The following is a 17,732-nucleotide window of genomic DNA, read 5'->3' on the forward strand; positions in this document are numbered from 1 at the left end:
ATGGGATTTTGCTATCTGATGAGAAGCAAAGACAAATTTTTGCTAGAACTCAATATGCCTCAAATTCTGCTTCTTTCAGTGTTGGTGTATCCAGGCCTCCTCCCTCTCCTAAAATAAATTTTGAACCTCAAAGGTCCGGTACTACCTCTAAGGGATCTTTTGAGCTTCACATGTCTACTATTGTAAGAAACCCGGACATAGCATTGATAAGTGCTATAAGCTCAATGGCTTTCCTCCAAATTTCAAGTCAAATAGATCTCTTCCTCCCAGAAGGTCTGTTGCCCATGCTGAGGTGGATACCTCTGGTGGTTCTGCAATGTCAGCTGGTCCTGAAGGTACCTCTGCTCCTGAACAGTCCTATCCAGTTCCTGGTCTTACCAAGAACCAATATTCTCAGCTAATGTTACTTCAACAATCTCAACTGTCTTCATCAGCATCATCTACTTCTTCAACCAACTATCTTGCTTCTACCAACTTTGCTGGTGAGTTATTACCTCACAAGGGTTGTCTTATGGTGCATTTATGCTGACTATGATAGATAGTGTAGTTTGAGTAATAGACCCTGGGCATCTGACCACATGACCTCCCTTAAACATTTGTTTTTTTAATGTTCAAACACTTCCTGTACCATACCTTGTCTCCCTTCCTAATGGGTATAAGGTTAAGGTCACTAATATTGGTTCCTTAGCCTTGTTCCCTGACTTGATTCTTTATAATGTGCTCTATATTCCTAGTTTTCAATATAATCTCATCTTTGTGTACAAATTACTTTCCCATGATGATGATATTGTACAATTTACCAAGGCTACTTGTACCCTACAGGGCCCTTCAGTGAGGAAGCCAGTGGTTCTTGGTAGATTGGACAATGGACTCTACAAACTATTTCAGAATGCCAGGCCTCCAACATCATCTCCTTTACCTCTTTCTAATTTCCTTATTTCTTGTTTGCTTAATTCAGTTTCTGCTCCTATTTCTGTACCTGATGATACTCCAATTGTAAATACTAGTACTGCTTTGCATAATGTGAATAAAGATGATGTTGTTTGGCATTACAAACTTGGCCATATTCCCTTCTATAAAATGAAATGCATTTCTGGTCTTAATTGCAAACTGTCTTCCAAACGGTCATTCACTAGTCCGGTTTGTCCTTTAGCGAGGCAGACCAGGTTGTCCTTCCCTGATAGTTCTATTCACTCCACCCAGCCTTTTCAGCTAATACACATAAATACTTGGTGACCCTATTCTACTCCTACCTATAATGGTTCTAGGTATTTTTTAACCATTGTAGATGACTACTCTAGGGCTACTTGGACACATTTAATGGGTGCCGCAATGCCTTTGATTTGCTCAAGGTTTTCATTGCTATGGTTGAAACCCAATTCCAATCTAAAGTTCAAACTGTTAGGAGTGATAATGCTTTGGAACTGGGATCTAGTTCTTCTGGTTGCCTTTTCTTTTCAGAAAAAGGGATAGTACACCAAACCTCCTGTCCTCACACCCCCCAATAAAATGGTATTGTAGAAAGAGAACACAGAAATTTACTAGAGACTGCTAGGTCACTTATGTTTCAGTCTCATCTACCACTTAAATTTTGGGGTGACTGCTTTTTAACTGCCACATATTTAATTAACAGATTTCCTTTTCCTCTTCTTAATCACAAAAGTCCCTATGAATTGCTTCATTCTTCCACCCTACTTATCACCACCTTAGAGCTTTTGGGTGCCTCTGTTACTCAACTGTCACCACCCCTCACAAAACAAATTTCATCCTAGGTCCCTTCCTTGTGTTTTCATTGGCTACCCTTTTGCCAAAAAGGGCTACAAGCGCCTTAATCTTCAGAATAACACCTGTTTTGTATCAAAAGATGTCATTTTTTATGAACACCATTTTTCCTTTCTTTCAATCCTCTCATGTAGTACCTCAAGTCTTCCCCTTTCCCTTTTCTGCTTGTTTTGATGAATGTTCCTTTCCGTCTTCTTCCTCTCCTTCATCTCCTTCACTTTCTCCTTCTACTGCTTCTCAATCTTCTCTGTTCCCACTTCCATCTCTTCTCCTTCTCATTATTCTAACTCTCTTGTACCTCCTCCTGCTTTGAGAAGATCTTCCGTGCCACACAATCCAACCAACTATCTCAAGAGTTATGTCTGCACCTCCACTTCTTCTCCTCCTCCCTCCAGATCTATTTCTAATGCTCCTTCTCTTAGTCAACTTCATGTTCCTGAGCCTTATTCTTACTCTCAGGTTGCAGCTGTTCCTGAATGGCAGGCAGCCATGAGATGTGAATTTGAGGCCTTGGATGCCAACAGAACTTGGGACATTGTTGAATTGCCTCCTGGCAAGAAACCTACTAGTTGTAAGTGGGTATACAAGGTTAAATATAGGGCTAATGAAAGTATTGAGAGATATAAAGCTAGGTCACTCAAGTTGAGGGTATTGACTTTAATGAAACTTTTTCTCCTGTGGTCAATATGTCTATTGTCAAAACTCTTATTGTTGTAGCTGTTAAACAACACTGGCCCCTCTTTCAACTAGATGTGAATAATGTCTTCTTACATGGGGACCTTGATGAGGAGGTATTCATGAAGCTGCCACCGGGCCTAACTGTTCCTCACTCTTCTTCTGCTCCTTTAGTATGCAAACTCCAGAAGTCTCTTTATGGTTTAAGACTGGCTTCAAGACAATAGTATGCTAAATTATCTCAAGCCTTGTGCTCTAATGGCTTCTCTCGTTCCTTGAATGATTTCTCTATTTTTACCAAGGGTTCTAGGGATTCCTTGGTCATCTTGGTTGTCTATGTGAATGATATCATATTGACTAGGTGTGATCTAGCTGAATTGGCTGCTTTGAAGTCCTTTCTCAGTGACCAGTTCAAGATTAAGGACATGGGCTCTCTTAATTACTTCCTTAGCATTGAGGTTTTATACACTGATTCTGGGGTTCTTCTTCATCAGAAAAAGTTCATTCATGATTTGCTGGCTGATTTTCATTCCTCGAATTGCTCTTCTGTCACTTGCCCCCTTGAATTGAATGTGAAGTTAAAAGCTAAGATTGGCACTCCTTTGCCCAGGCCTGAAGAGTACAGGAGTCTAATGCACAAGCTAAACTTTTTGATACGCACAAGGCCTGACCTTAGTTTTGTTGTTCAGCATCTGAGTCAGTTTATGCAGTCTCCCTGTGTTCCTAACATGCAGGCTGCCCTGCACTTGCTAAGATACCTCAAGGGCACTTTTGACTTTGGAATCTTCCGCAATAACTCTCCAGACTTGTCTTTGCAGCTTTATTGTGCAGTGATTGGGCTTCTTGCCCAGACAGCCGCAGGTCTGTCACTGGTTTTTGTATTTTTCTTGGGGGGCAGCTTGGTGAGCTGGAAATCAAAGAAGCAACCTGTTGTCTCACTATCATCAATTGAAGCTGAGTATAGGTCCATGAGTAAGGCTGTTGCAGAGGTGTCTTGGCTCACCAAATTATTGTCTGATATTGGAGTTTCTCCTTCTTTACCTGTTCCTTTATTTTGTGATAATCAGGAAGTCCACATTGCAAAAAACCAAGTTTTCCATGAACGCACTAAACACATTAAGCTGGACTGTCATTTTGTTTGTGGCAAGCTTGGGAATGGCCTGATCAGTCTATTTCACAACTCCAGTGCTTCTCAAGTGGTTGATGTTCTTACCAAAGTGTTACTTGGGCCTGCTCATCATTTTCATATTCGCAAGCTAGGGGTTGTGTCACCCTCCAGCTTGAAGGGGGTTGTTAGACTAGGCCCATTTGATAGTGGGTGATTCTTTTTATTTTTTACTTTGGCCCAGTAGTACCCAGCCCAAGCTTGTATTTAATGAAGGCCTATTTTTTGTATAGGAACGGATTCACTCTTACAGAGATAATAGAAATATCTAGAAGTCTCTTTTCTCTCTCTAATGGAAACACTCGTGTTCTAATCTCTCAGACTCTCAATCTGAGAAATATGTCTAGTTTACATTTCTAATGCTTTTGCTTGCTTAAGGAGTTCACCTTTTTTACAGTTTATTGGTTTGAGTGCAAACACACTTGTATTTACAGAAAGGCTTCCCAGGAAAGAGGAAAGCATACAACAGGCTACATGTAATTATAAGGAAAATGTACCATGTATGGTTCAGAACCAAGAATAATATGGGGAACAAACCAGAAGCGATTCCAGCAGCTGATCCAGCAGCCTTGAGTGACAGCTTTCTACGACCACCTTTATCAAGCAGAGCTCCAACTCCCTTGGCAACAGATGTGCCAATTTCAACACTAGGGCCTTCTGGTCCTAAGGAATTCCCAGTTCCTAATGTGACACAAGCGGCCATTGTCTTCAAAACTGGCCCCAACACAGATTTAACAGATGATGTCCAACTTTCTTCAGTTGAAACCTCCAGAGTGGCTCGGAAGGCATTCAAAAAGCTGACTACCAAACCGCCACAAGCTGGTACTAAGATTACACGTTGCCAATGTACTCCAATGGGCTCCTCTGAGGCAGCTCGATATGGAATTCCATCCCAACAAAGATCACGTATTTCATGAACCTAACCAAGGGAGATATCCGTTATATGACCACAAATTGAACATTCTCTTCAGTTCTCTTTTATATGGTGACAATATTGTTAAATTACATGGGTTGCTGATAAATATTAGGTAATCATCGGGCGCTGCATAATCTTTTATCAAGAGCCAAATTGTATGTCTTGAATAACAAAATGACTTATAAATGAGACCAATTTAGATTATCTGTTTCTGAACTAACCTGGATGTTCTAAGCTGGTAAGTTTAAAATTCAGAATATCAGCATATTTTACTAAGTTATGTGAATTTGATGTATAGGACACTCCTCTGATAAAATGTACAATAATTTAAAGTAGGCAGGGGGCTGATTGACTGAGGCCAAGTAAGTAAGGAGGAATAGTACATGAAAAGAGAAATGAAAGACCTATAGCGCACGTACCGCAGCGTTGAAAAGCACGACACTGATACCGGTGAAGAGGCCAACAAAGCAAGCCGAGATTATAGCGGTATTATTGCCTTGTGGGATAACTTCCTCGAGCAGAGATCCTATCTGGATGCCACTATCACTATCGACTTTGCTGCTGTCGCACATATCTTGTTCTTTTTCAATGTTTCCGTCAGAGGAACGTCCCGGAGGAAGAGATGGTCGTCGAGCCCAAGGCCAGCAATTTGGATGACGACCCAACAACTTCCGTGATTCATTGTTTAACAGACGAGCAAACCGAGGGGCGGAGTGCGTGACTGACTTTTTTAAAGCTTTGTCGTTACAGAAAGATATACAGATATGGCGAGGAGATAAGGAATTGAAGAGCGAATTAGGAGGATTGTGCAGCACAGTGTTTTGGCCGCTAATCATAGCTGTCTGAAGCGTACAACTTCGTCAGACCAATAATAAAAATGTCAACATATTTTATTCTACAATATAATGTTATCACAATTTTTTTTGGATTTTAACCGTCTACTAATGCCGTTAAGAAAAAAAATCGCTTTTTTAATGAGGACTTTCATTTCCTTTTTCTTCTTTTTTTTGTTTGTGGGTTGGCTTTTATATTTACTAGTTTTTCGATGGAATGTGTATACCAAATTATGTAATATATAATATTATAAAATAATATAATATTATTAAATAAAATTTGAATAAATAATTATACATGAAAAAATACAAGTTTCTATGAATTATCAATGTGGATCGTCGTATAATGATTTGTTTGTCGAGGTAAAGATGATTAGATATCATTTGAAACTATGAAGATGAACAATTAAAGTTTAATCAGACATAACTATTTATTTTATTTTGTTGTAATTTTATGAGGTACAATTACATAATCAATCGTTTCTCACTTAATACTTATAAATATTATTCACAATACATGATCCTTCTTGCAGTGGCATAATCCTTTTTACAACTATCATGAACATTGCCAATTGAATTAGTCATTTTTGATATCATTAATCGTCATTCTTGATAGTCCTTCTATTTTCATAATAATGAATAGCGTTGTTTTACATTGCTTGAGCCTTATGATACATATATAATCATTTACATAATTAGTGTTTGATTAATCTAAAAGTATAAATTGCATAAAGAATATACATAATCGTTCAATTGATTAATATCTCTTTCTTACAATTTCAGTATTGTAACATTTACTATGAAACAATATTATGGCGTGAAAATCACAGCATTAATCTCTTGACTAAGACACTTCACTTTTGGTAAAAACATAAAATTCTTCAAGACCTTGCAAACATTTTATTGAATCGATAATCATTCATTACATATCCCGTATTTGACAGACCTCAAACCCACACGAAGCATGCGTGTAAACCTAATTAACCAAACAAGAAAGAAAACATTCATAACCTTTGTAATGCATTTTAAAATTCAATTGACAAATAAAAAAATAATTTACATATTCATAAACTACACTAGATAAAAGAAAGAGCATAATCTTCGTTCAATCAAATACCCCAACTCAAAAGCTTTCTTGTTCTATGGGAATTCCATAAATTCTATATTTCATTATTATTTCTTCCTGCTAATCTTCCACCTATAAATGACTACCTATAATGAGAAGAAGAAAAAAGATAAAAATCTTTTTGAGAAAATAAAGATGAAATTTTATTGTTTGACCAAAAAGTATTTAGTCTTTTAGCTAAACTAATTATATAAAATGATAATGGGTAAATTCTAGTTAAATATAATAAGTCCTAGATCCAAGATTGATTGATATCAATAATATAAAAACCGCATTCAAGCTATTAAATATCAAGGGGATGTTTAATGATATTGTTATGAATGAATGAGGGGATAGTGACAAGCAATAAATATGATAAGTGACAATAAATGTAAATAGAGAGAATGATTCACCCAAATATTCAATGGGGTGGATGATTCTCCCTCTGACAGTGATGTAAGATAACCAAATGTGGGAATATAGAGAACTTTATCGGATCTAATGTGAGAAAACTTGAGACAAACAACAAATCGAATCTTGTGTAAACATAATGTTTGTAGTTGCTTGAGAAACAACTTTTCTAGAGAGGGCTTATTATATAAAATATTACATACCCCTTTCTTTCTCTCTCTCTTCCTACTTATATAGGACATATCCCTTACCTACTAAAGTACAAATGCAGAGAATATTCTGCAGAATATTCCTTTAAAATATCTTATTGCTAAACTAGCCGTTTTGGCAGATATGAATGCTCGACCTCGACCTTAGCTGCTCGGCTTGCCAATGTTACTTCTTAAGCATGACCTTGGCCTAATTAATTCTTGATTGCCCTCTTTTAGGCGAGGTCCCTTTGATCAAATTTTAACTCATACAGTTAGTTCCTCCGCCCGTCGGGGTTGTCTTTGGACGAGCTCGATGAGCGGACTTCGCTAGTTGTAATTTTGAGAAATCTGAGCACGTTGGCCGAGGAGTGACCCTTTTATGGCGAGATGATGATGTGGCATTTCAAGAGCCACGTCTAACTGTTACGTCAGTTTGAAATAACGTCATTTCATCATGCGTCATTACGGCGCATGTTCCTAATATGCTACGTAGTTTCCCGTGCCTCTTTCGTTTCGAAATTAATGAGGTGGCGTTTGGACTTTCTCATTCAGGGTGCCCATATTCTTATAAATAGAGATGGATATTTCTGACTTGAGCTATTGCATTTCTGAAGCTTTTAAACCCCAAGCTTTTCCTTCTTCTTGAAGGAGCGGCCATGGTAGAAGACAAGAATTTTCCCACTGTGGATGAGATAATTCCACATTTGAGGAAGGCCAGGTCAGACTTCAAGAACCCACCTGAGGGTGATACTGAACCCATCGTTTATGAGATGGATGCGGAGGCGCTCGTTGCATTTAGGGCTAAATGGCAAATCTCGACCCACGTTGAACTTATCCCTGCTGGTAGCGATGTAGTGCAAGTACATCGCCCAGGGTATTATACATTTTACGCGTACCCATTCGTTGTCGGCTATACACTTCCTCTTCCTTCCTTGGCGGAGGATTTTTGCCGTTATTACGGTATGTGCCCGGCTTAGCTCTCCCCGTACATATACAAGCTTAACCTTATGCTTATCAAGTACGCGGAGCTGGCCACCGTGGTGTTTCTCTCTGCCATCTGCGTCACCTCTTCGCCCCAAGTTTTCATAGGGGCACGATAATACACTAGTGCCACCGTGGGACTAAGGGATTAGTAGTGAAGATGGACGATAAAACCAATCGCCGTGTTTGGGCTAATTTCTTCTACGTGATAATGGAGCACGTGGTATCGAACCCCAGCGGATTCCCCGAGAACTGTAACTTTGCTCGTAAGTGTTTTCTCCCAAATAACTTTGTTGTTTCTTTTTGGCGATATGATCGTTCTCCTTTACTCTTTTTGCAGCCGAGAGGGACCCTCCTTCGCTAGTCGTCGACATTCGCAACCGAGTGAGTCAGATCTTTCCTTACACGGTGGGGATTCATGAGTGGTTGCAGTTTAATGAGAGGTTTGGGCGCAGGCCTGCGGCCAGTGAGTCACCTTGCTTTGATCTTAATAATTTTGATCTTTGTATCGTCCTTTCTTTCCTTCTATTTCTTATTTGTCTTTCTTCGTTGGTAGGTCGGAGAGCTTCAAGGAGGGCAAGGGATCCTACGCTTGTTTTTCGCCAGTCAGGTATTTCGGTCGGGCCCGTACTCGTTGTGGCTACAAGTGAGCATGCTCAGACTGTTGATACTGCCCCGCTAGTAGAGATTCCGGCTTCTACAGTGTTTCACTTGGTTGATGAGTCGGACTAAGGCGAAGACAAAGAGGCTCCGCTGAAAAGGCGAAGGATAGAGATTGATGGAATAGTGGACGAAGATGAGCCGGCGGGGGTGAACCTGAGTTGACCATGGCCGAGCTGAGGGGAGGTACGGCCTTGGATGTAGAGATCGTGCCTCCTTCGGATGTAGAGATCACCTTAATAGAAGAAGGGGAGCGACCAGAAGTGGCTGTGATCATTTCAAGAAGTGATCCGTCAACGTCAGAGCAGGCCAACATTCCTTCTTCAACTGAGGAGAGTAGGGTTGTGCATAATTTGGTAAATAGCGAATTACCATACCAAAACCGAAATTTTTGGTATTTGGTATTTGGTATGATATTTGGTTTAAATTTTAAAAATATTTGGTATTAGGTATGGTATGTGATATTTTTTTTAAATACCGAAATACCGATACCGTACTGAAATACCGACTAAATTACATAATATATATATATATATATATATATATATATATAGAGAGAGAGAGAGAGAGATTATTTATAACATAAATATAAAAGTTGTAAAATTTTACTTCTCTTTATTCTTAGTTATTTTTTTTAATATTTCCCACCTTTTATTTTCACTATACATACCTTTCCCCCCCATTTTTTTGGTTACCTGCTTACACCCAGTCGTTTCCCCTTTTAGTTTTAGGTTTAGAAATCTAAAATCCACCATTTTCAAACCTTACTTCAACTTAGACAGACCATAGACAATTCTCTCCAGCTCTCTCGCTGTAAGTTGCACCTGGTTTCTAGCTTTTGCCTTCTCTCGCGGTTTGCAGTAGGTAGGATCTCGATCTCTCCCCTCTCTCTATCTAGCTATCTATATTTTTCTCCTCTTCTCTATTCCATCTCTCTGTCTCTCTCAATCTTCTGCTCCTTTTCTCTGTGTGTTCATCTCTTGCTTTTTATATGTTTGGTAACTTATTATTAAAAGAAATGTGCACAAGTGGGTTAGGGTTTTTGGTACAATCAAAATTACTGAAAGAAGACAAAGGTGATTGCAATATTGTAGTAAAAGTAAGTTCTCATACATTATTTTTTATGCTCTTTTGGTTGTAGATTATCGTTTCTTTGCCCTTATATATATGTCATATGCTTCATGTTTTACTTTTTGGTATATCATTCCTTCATGTTTTACTTTTTATCTTCACAGATGGCAGAGATTCAAGGTAAAATAGGTGAAAATGTGGGTTCAAATGAAACCACAGCTACAAGTGAAGTTGATTCAGTTTTAAGCAATAAAAGGAAAGGCATTCAAGAAAGATCTGTTGTGTAGGAACACTTTCAAAAGCTGGTTGATGGTCCTAATGAGATAACAATTGTAAAATGTAAATACTGTGATTTTACGAAGGAAGATTGTAATATCAAAAATGGAACGTCGGGATTGAAAGGTCATATGAGCAGGTGTGTGAAATTTCCCTATAATGTTGAAACAAATCAAAGATTGATAGGCTTTCAACCAATTCCAAGTGGTAAAAAGGATATGGGAATGCCCGTCTCTTGGAAATTTGATCAAAAACTTTGTAGAAGGGCTTTAGCTAAAATGATAATTCTTGATGAGCAACCTTTTAGCCATATTGAAAAAGAAGGTTTTAAGAACTTTGTGAGTGCTTTATGTCCTCAATTTTGGGTTCCTTCCCATCATATAGTGACTAGGGATTGTTTTGAGCTTTATGCTGAAGACAAACAAAAACTCAAGAAACTTTTCAAAGAAACAAAACAAAGAGTTTGTCTTACTACAAATACATGGACCTCATTACAAAAGATCAATTATATATGCATTACGGCTCACTTTATCGATAAGGATTGGAAGATGCACAAAAAAATAATAAACTTTTGTCCAATTATTAGTCATAAAGGTGATGATATGGCAAATGTTATTGCTAAGTGTTTGCTTGATTGGGGTTTAGATAAGATCTTTAGTGTTACAGTTGATAACGCAAGTTCAAATGATGTCATAGTGAAAGAGTTGTTTAAGCAACTTACCAAATGGGGAACTAATTTGATGGAGGGTAAACACCTCCATATGAGATGTATGGATCACATCCTCAATCTTGTTGTTCAGGATGGTTTGAAAGAAGTGGGTTATTCTGTGAAACGCGTTAGACAAGTGGTAAGATATATTAGACAATCTCCTGCGAGGTGGAAAAAGTTTAAAGAATGTTGTGAAATTGAAAAGATTGCATGTAAGAAATCACTATGTTTGGATGTTCCTACTAGGTGGAACTCCACCTACTTAATGTTAAATGTGGCAAAAGAATTCAAGCATGCATTTGCAAGTTATGGTTCTCTTTATCATGGATTGTTGCATTATCTTCTTACTCATGTGTGTGAAGATGGAACATCAGTAGGTTCACTTGTATGTTCTGATTGGGAAAGTGTGAGGCTCATGGTGAGATTTCTTGAAACTGTTTTTGTACTTACCTTGAAGATCTCTGGTTCACTTTATGTTGCATTAAATGTTCATTTTGTTGAAATATGTGAACTTCATTATAATTTGAAAAGTTTGATAGTAGAAGATAACGTTGACTTGAGTTCAATGGCAGGAAAGATGAAAAAATTTTTGACAAGTATTGGGGTACTCCAGAAAAGATGAACAAGATGATCTTTATTGCATGTATTTTGGATCCGCGCCATAAGTTTGAGTATGTTACTTATGCACTTGTGAGCATGTTCGGGTAAGAAACAGGAAAAAATATAGTAGGAGAAGTGAAAAGCTACATGACTTCTTTGTTTGATGAGTATGCAAAGAAACACTCAAAAAATGATCATGCTTCATCTTCTACATCAAGTAGCTCATCAGAGACGTCAAGTGCAAGTAGTCATGGAACTCAATCTAAAACTTCAAAGGCAACATTTTCACAACAATATAAGAGGCACAAAGCTGAAAATGAAAATTCAGATGCTAAAACAGAGTTAGAGAAGTATTTAGATTAAGAATGTGATGATGGAGGTGATGGTTTTTATATCTTGCTTTGGTGGAAAGTGAACAAATCTAGATTTCCAATTGTTGCCGAGATTGCTCTTGATGTTTTGGCAATTCCTGTGTCTAGTGTGGCATTAGAGAGTGCTTTTAGTATGGGAGGCCGTATTCTTGATTGTTTTAGGAGCTCATTGACTCCCAAATTAGTACAAGCTCTTGTGTGTTGTCAAGATTGGCTTCGAAACGAATTACTTCTTGTTAGAGTTGAGGAAGTTATAGATTATCTCGTGCAATTTGAACTTGGTAAGAATATTTTATTTGTATGCACTCTATATTGATATTTGCAAATTGCAATTAGTTTATTGTTCACATTGCATATCAAATTACCTTGAATTCTCTGTAGGCTTGCCCAATGGAACAGAGCCTTGCATCGTTGATGTATAATTGTTAGTTGCAACACATATGGTAAGTCTAGCTTTTATTTGGTTGATAAATGTTATCAACTTATGTTGTTAGATATTGGATTAATTTTTATCCGGTCATCCTTGCAGCATGAAGTTACCAGAGAGCTTCAGGAGAATGTTTCTAGTTCCATGTTCTTTTGTTAAAGCCTGTGCACCACCTATTTTTGTCTATGTGGTTAATGAATGTTACACAGAATGGTTTCTGTAAACAATATTTGTATACTTATTTTGGTCACATTTTGAGAAGCTTACTGGTGTCTGGTGCATTCTTTATGATGATGCAAGTTATATCTTTAGAGCAAACATATTTAAACATTGATGAAGTTTGTAAATATTATTCTAATCCTATGCTCCTTTTTATAGAAGTCTCATATATGATGTGTAGTGTTGCTGTATTCATAAGGTTGATTTTATTGGCTAATTATAATTTTAATTTTGCTGGCTAGTTAAGGCATTTTTCTCCCCTAAATATTACGTTCAAAAAGTTGCTTTAGAGCCGAACCATACCGAATTTAATTAGGTACGGTATTGGTATAGCATTTTAGGAAATCGAATACCGAAAATACCGTACCGAATTATCTAAATACTGTACCGTACCGACCGATGAACACCCCTAGAGGAGAGGGCAAAGAGTGTGATCATAGATGATTACAAATCCGGCTCTGAAGTCGACCCCGAGGAAGCGAGGATATTCGATGAAGGGTTAACTCAGGTGGAGGTGAGAACGGATGGATCCTCTCACTCGATCGTAATCCCTTTGGACTGCGATTTGTTGGAGGATACGGTGAGCATGATTCCCTCCTTTGCCCCTCTTTGCTCTACCGCCGAAAATAGGACCCTTCAGACGCTCCGAGATTCTGACCTGTCACTGGGCATATCTGGGATAGCTCTGAGGGTGAGTTTCTTTCATCATTTCTGCAATTTGCGTCTTTTTCCTCCTTTTATATTTACTAATTTTCTTCTTATTCTCTTTTTTTTAGACTTTCATTTTAGAGATCGAGAGTGCTTGCCGAGAAGAGAGGCGAAAGGTTGTTTTTTAGAAGATGGTTTTGAAGTACGTTCGTTATCATGACAAGTACCGTGAGATGCGTGCACGGTTTAGAGCAGGAGGTAACCTCGAGTCCCTTAGAGATGAATTGGGTCAGAAGGATGAGGAGCTTGTGCAAACTACAGGTAGATGCAGTGAGCTCGAGGGGTTGCTCAAGGCCAAGGACGACGAGCATGAGGTGAGCAAGGGGTCGTCTCCGAATGCGTTGACCTTCAAGTGCAAGTGGCGACCTTGTGGGTTGAGCTTGAGCAAAGCTCGATTAGAGTTTTTGGCCTGAGTGATGAGTTGATTGAGAAAGTGGAAGAGTTATTGGTGAGGGCCAAGGAGGCTAGGGTAGCGGCTTTGGCAAAGGCGACGGCATTAGAGAGCTCTATCTACGTCCTTAGGTCTGAACGTGCAACTGATGCGAAAACGGTCGCGCTAAGGGAGATGTGGCTTGATGAGTGAATTGGTGGGCTTGAGAAAGAAGTTTTGAGCCTAAGTGAGCAAGTTGCCGCTCTTGAGGCTAAGAAGGCACTATTGTTGGCTCGACCTTCTTCCTCTCATGCTTCCGCTTTCCCCAATGTTCCTCGTGATTTATACAAGATGTGGATCCATGTTGAGGCAAAACTAGACATATATAGGAACTTGATGGCGGCGGGGAAGGTTCCTGAGGCCGACTTCAAAGATGCTCGTATTAAAGCACGTGATGCCAGGCTTGCCTGTAGTTATGACCCCACCACACTGAGGAACAACGATAATGAAGGGGACTTCAACGGGTTTGCATCTGATGCTTGGTATGACAATGAGTATGCTAATGGCGCGGGTGATAGTGGAAATGGTACTGCTGGGCCGGGCGATGAAGGTGGCGATGGCGCGGGCGGAGATGATGTTGTGTGATACTTGTGTACTTAGTTTTTATTACTTTTCTTTATTTTTTCTTCTCTTTTTTTTGGGGTAGGTGGGGGGTCTTTCTGGCCCTTTGTAAGATACTTTATTTTTTGTAATGGAATGACTGACTTTTTGCTGTATGTTCTTGGCTCTTTTTACTTTTCTCCGAATGTTTTTCCTTTGTAAGAGTTCTCAACTCTTAGTTGATTCGAACGAGGTCGAATGTTAATAAATTCAAAAAAAATTGAATGTTAAATAATCCCAGTGAAGAATGTGAATTGATTCGAGCAAGGTTGAATTTTGATAAATTCGAATGAAGTCGAATGTTAAATAATTCGAGCAAAGAATGTGAATTGATTCGAGCGAGGTCGAATGTTGATAAATTCGAACAAAGTAGATCGTGAGTCGATTGGAGTGAAGTCGAATGAGTCGATACGAGCGAGGTTGAACGTTGACTTCAAGTAATTCGAGTGAGGTCGAATGTGAGCCGATTCGAGTGAGGTCGAATGTTGACTCTTAAGTGATTCGAACGAGGTCGAATGTGAGTCAATTCGAGCGGGGTTGAATGTTGACTCTTAAGTGATTTAGACTAGGTCGAATGTGAGTCAATTCGAGCGAGATCGAATGTTGACTCTTAAGTGATTCGAACGAGGTCGAATGTGAGTCAATTCAAGCGAGGTCGAATTTTGACTCTTAAGAGATTCAAATGAGGTCGAATGTGGGTCGATTCGAGCGAGGTCAAATGTTGACTCTTAAGTGATTCGAACAAGGTCGAATGTGAGTCGATTTGAACGAGGTCCAATGTTGACTCTTAAGTGATTTGAACGAGGTCCAATGTGAGTCTATTCGAGCGAGGTTGAATGTTGACTCTTAAGTGATTCGAACGAGGTCGAATGTGAGTTGATTCGAGCGAGGTCGAATGTGAGTCGATTCGAGCGAGGTTGAATGTTGACTCTTAAATGATTCAAACGAGGTCAAATGTTAGTCGATTCGAGCGAGGTCGAATGTTGACTCTTAGTTTGGCATAATATATGAACTTGGTAGAGATAACTTGTGTGTTTGCATATTTCACTTTGTTTATACATTCATTGGAGAAGTCCCACTCTATCTAGTTCTTTCATTGGTCGACCTGGAAAAATAGTTGAGAGGTTGAGCGATGAACTTATACTTAACTTCGAGACACTTTCTTCGTCGCCTCGTTAAAAACCTCCCCGAGAAAACCCAATTGGGACAAAACTCGGGTAAGGGAATAAAGAGTACGACTCGGGATACGTTTATCCTTAGAAGTTGAAGTATTTGAGGTGGGCGACGTTCCTGTTGTTTGGTAGAAATTTCCCCTCCATTGTTTCTAGATGGAATGACCCTTTGCTTACCGCCGCCATGATTTTGTATGGGCCATCCCAATTGGTTCCCAGTTTTCCTTCTTGTGGGTCTTTGCTTGCTTGTGTTTTGGCTTTGAGTACATAGTCCCCGACCTTGAGTGGCCTAATCTTGGCTTTTTTGTTGTAGTACGACTCTACCTGTTGTTTTTGAGCTATCATTCTTATGTAAGCCATGTCTCTCCGCTCTTCGGCTTCGTTGATATCTTGCCTTCTGCTTTCGTCGTTGCTTGGCCTGCTCTCGTTTGAATACCTTAGGCTTGGTTCACCGACTTCTACCAGTATTACTGTATCGGTCTCATAGACTAGCGAATATGGTGTTTCTTCTGTGCTTGTTTTCGGCGTAGTGAGATATGCCCATAGCACTTCTGATAGTAGTTCTGGCCACAGCCCCTTGGCGTTCTTGAGCTTCTTTTTCATGATGTTCAATATTATCTTGTTGGAGGACTATGCCTGACCGTTGCCTGTGGGATGATATGGCGTGGAGAGTATTCTTTTGATGTGCCATTTTTTGAAAAACTCGGTAGTCTTTTTTCTAGTGAACTAGGGCCCGTTATTGCAACTGATTTCTTTGGGGATGCCGAAGCGGCATGTGATGTTTCTCCATATGAATGTGATTATTTCTTGCTCGTGTATTTGGCGAATGCACCTGCTTCTACCCACTTGGAAAAATAGTCAGTTAAAACTAAAAGAAATCGTACATTACCTCGTCTTGCTGGGAGGGGTATGATAACTAGGGATTCTAGTTCATTTTACACTCATTTTTACTTGAGTTTTGATTAAAAATGTATACAAAATAGTCCCAAAGGCTTACATGTTGTACTTGTTTGCAGGGTTTGGAAAAAAGGTGACAATTAGTCAAAACTAGCTCAAAAAGGAGTGAAACATGCACAAGAACCAAGAACAAGTCAAAGCACAACTACAATAGACCCACTGTGGCCGCAAGCCATTTAGTGCGATCCGCAGTGGGGAGATTCATAGAGGTGCACTTTTGGGAGCCCAAGGCAATGCGGTCCGCGGAGGATTTTGTGCGGTCGCAGTAGCCTCTTCGCGGCCGCAATCCATTTTGTGCGGTCCGCGAAGATAGGGGTTCAGAGAGTTGGGAGTTTTAATATAAAGGACAATGCGGTCCGCGGTCCTTTTTGTGCGGACCGCAGTTGAACCCACCGCGGTCGCGGTGCATTTTATGTGGCCCGCGGTGGCCAAATTCAGAGAATGATTAATCAAGCCGAGAAGCCTCAATGCGGTCTGCGGTGCATTTTATGCGGACCGCAGTATCTCGTCAGGGGTATTTTTGTCCAGAAAATTCAGCCTATTATAAATACATTCTTTTCACAATTTTAGGGCATCTTTTTGTAATTTATAAAAGACCAGAGCATGTGAACAGCGTTTTATATATTTTGAGTAATTTGTAGCTAGATTAATACTGAATCTTCTTTATCTTAGCTTGTAATTAAATCATATGGGTTATTCTTCATCTATTTCTCTGTTTTCTTCCATTATTATGAGTAGCTAGACCTATTAGTTAGGGTTGTGGCTCAACCCTAGTGTGGGTATTTGATGAGTCTTTTGATTTAATGCTTAGATGTTTATGGGTAGATGATATTTGGACTGATTTGTATTTTCCATGTTGAATTAGTGGTTGCAAACACTAATTTGTGCCTATTTGACTTGAGTTCTTCTTGATAAAGAGAGCTTGAGTCTAGGAAAATCAGCCCAACAAAGAATTGGGGTGTAATCAAGAGATTGATAGCCCCAATTAAAGGGTTAAACATAGAGATAGTAATACCCGCAATTTTGACACCCAATTGGTCTTGAGAAAGTCAATTAGGGCAAAACCACTCAAGCTACCGAGAGGTATAGAGTGAGTAATTCCGTGCATTGGCTATATCACAATCCCCAACATAATGTCTTTGACTTAGGCTTTAGATCCTGTCAAGTATTCACCTAGGAGAAAGTCACTTCCTTAGTGCCTGTTTAACTATTTAGAAAACCTTACAAACAATCATTCTTAGTTTAATTTAGCTTATCATTAGCATAAATATTAGAAGTAATAACCAACCAAAAGATGATTGAAAGCATAATTAAGAGCCCTACGCATCTCTAGTTTAGATAGGAATCCAATTCCCACTTCTAGCTCCCTATGGATTTGATCCCGACCATCTCGGGTAAAGGCTATTTTGACCGCTCTCGCCACTTTGTATTGGTGTAGGGTTGGCTTCGATCACTTTTTGGCGCCATTTTCGG

At 39.3% G+C, this 17,732-nt stretch overlaps 2 protein-coding genes across 4 annotated transcripts in view; both read right to left on the reverse strand.

The window, feature by feature from the left end:
* The window catches only part of LOC107784679 (chloride channel protein CLC-e), a 45,078-nt gene extending 39,643 nt beyond the window's left edge, over positions 1 to 5,435 (reverse strand). For all 3 annotated transcript variants that reach the window (XR_001647729.2, XR_012707085.1, XM_016605841.2), the window contains exons 1-2: positions 4,958 to 5,435; positions 4,160 to 4,541 (exon numbers count right to left, since the gene is read on the reverse strand). Coding sequence is in view for 1 of the 3 variants with exons in the window: in XM_016605841.2 (XP_016461327.2) it covers positions 4,160 to 4,541; positions 4,958 to 5,374 (799 nt within the window). In the remaining 2 variants the exon portion in view is untranslated. The remainder of the gene's footprint in view (positions 1 to 4,159; positions 4,542 to 4,957) is intronic.
* Positions 5,436 to 15,386: 9,951 nt separating this feature from the next.
* Positions 15,387 to 15,905, reverse strand: LOC142178896 (uncharacterized). The gene has a single exon (XM_075248695.1). It carries the CDS (start codon positions 15,903 to 15,905, stop codon positions 15,387 to 15,389), a length of 519 nt encoding a protein of 172 aa, XP_075104796.1.
* Between the last annotated feature and the right edge of the window lie 1,827 nt (positions 15,906 to 17,732).

Source organism: Nicotiana tabacum, unplaced genomic scaffold (assembly GCF_000715075.1).
Source record: "Nicotiana tabacum cultivar K326 unplaced genomic scaffold, ASM71507v2 Un00025, whole genome shotgun sequence".
Taxonomy (NCBI): domain Eukaryota; kingdom Viridiplantae; phylum Streptophyta; class Magnoliopsida; order Solanales; family Solanaceae; genus Nicotiana; species Nicotiana tabacum.

Coding starts and splice junctions, on each gene's coding strand:
- LOC142178896 (XM_075248695.1), bottom strand. CDS start 15,905: ATGAAAAAGAAGCTCAAGAACGCCAAGGGGCTGTGGCCAGAACTACTA.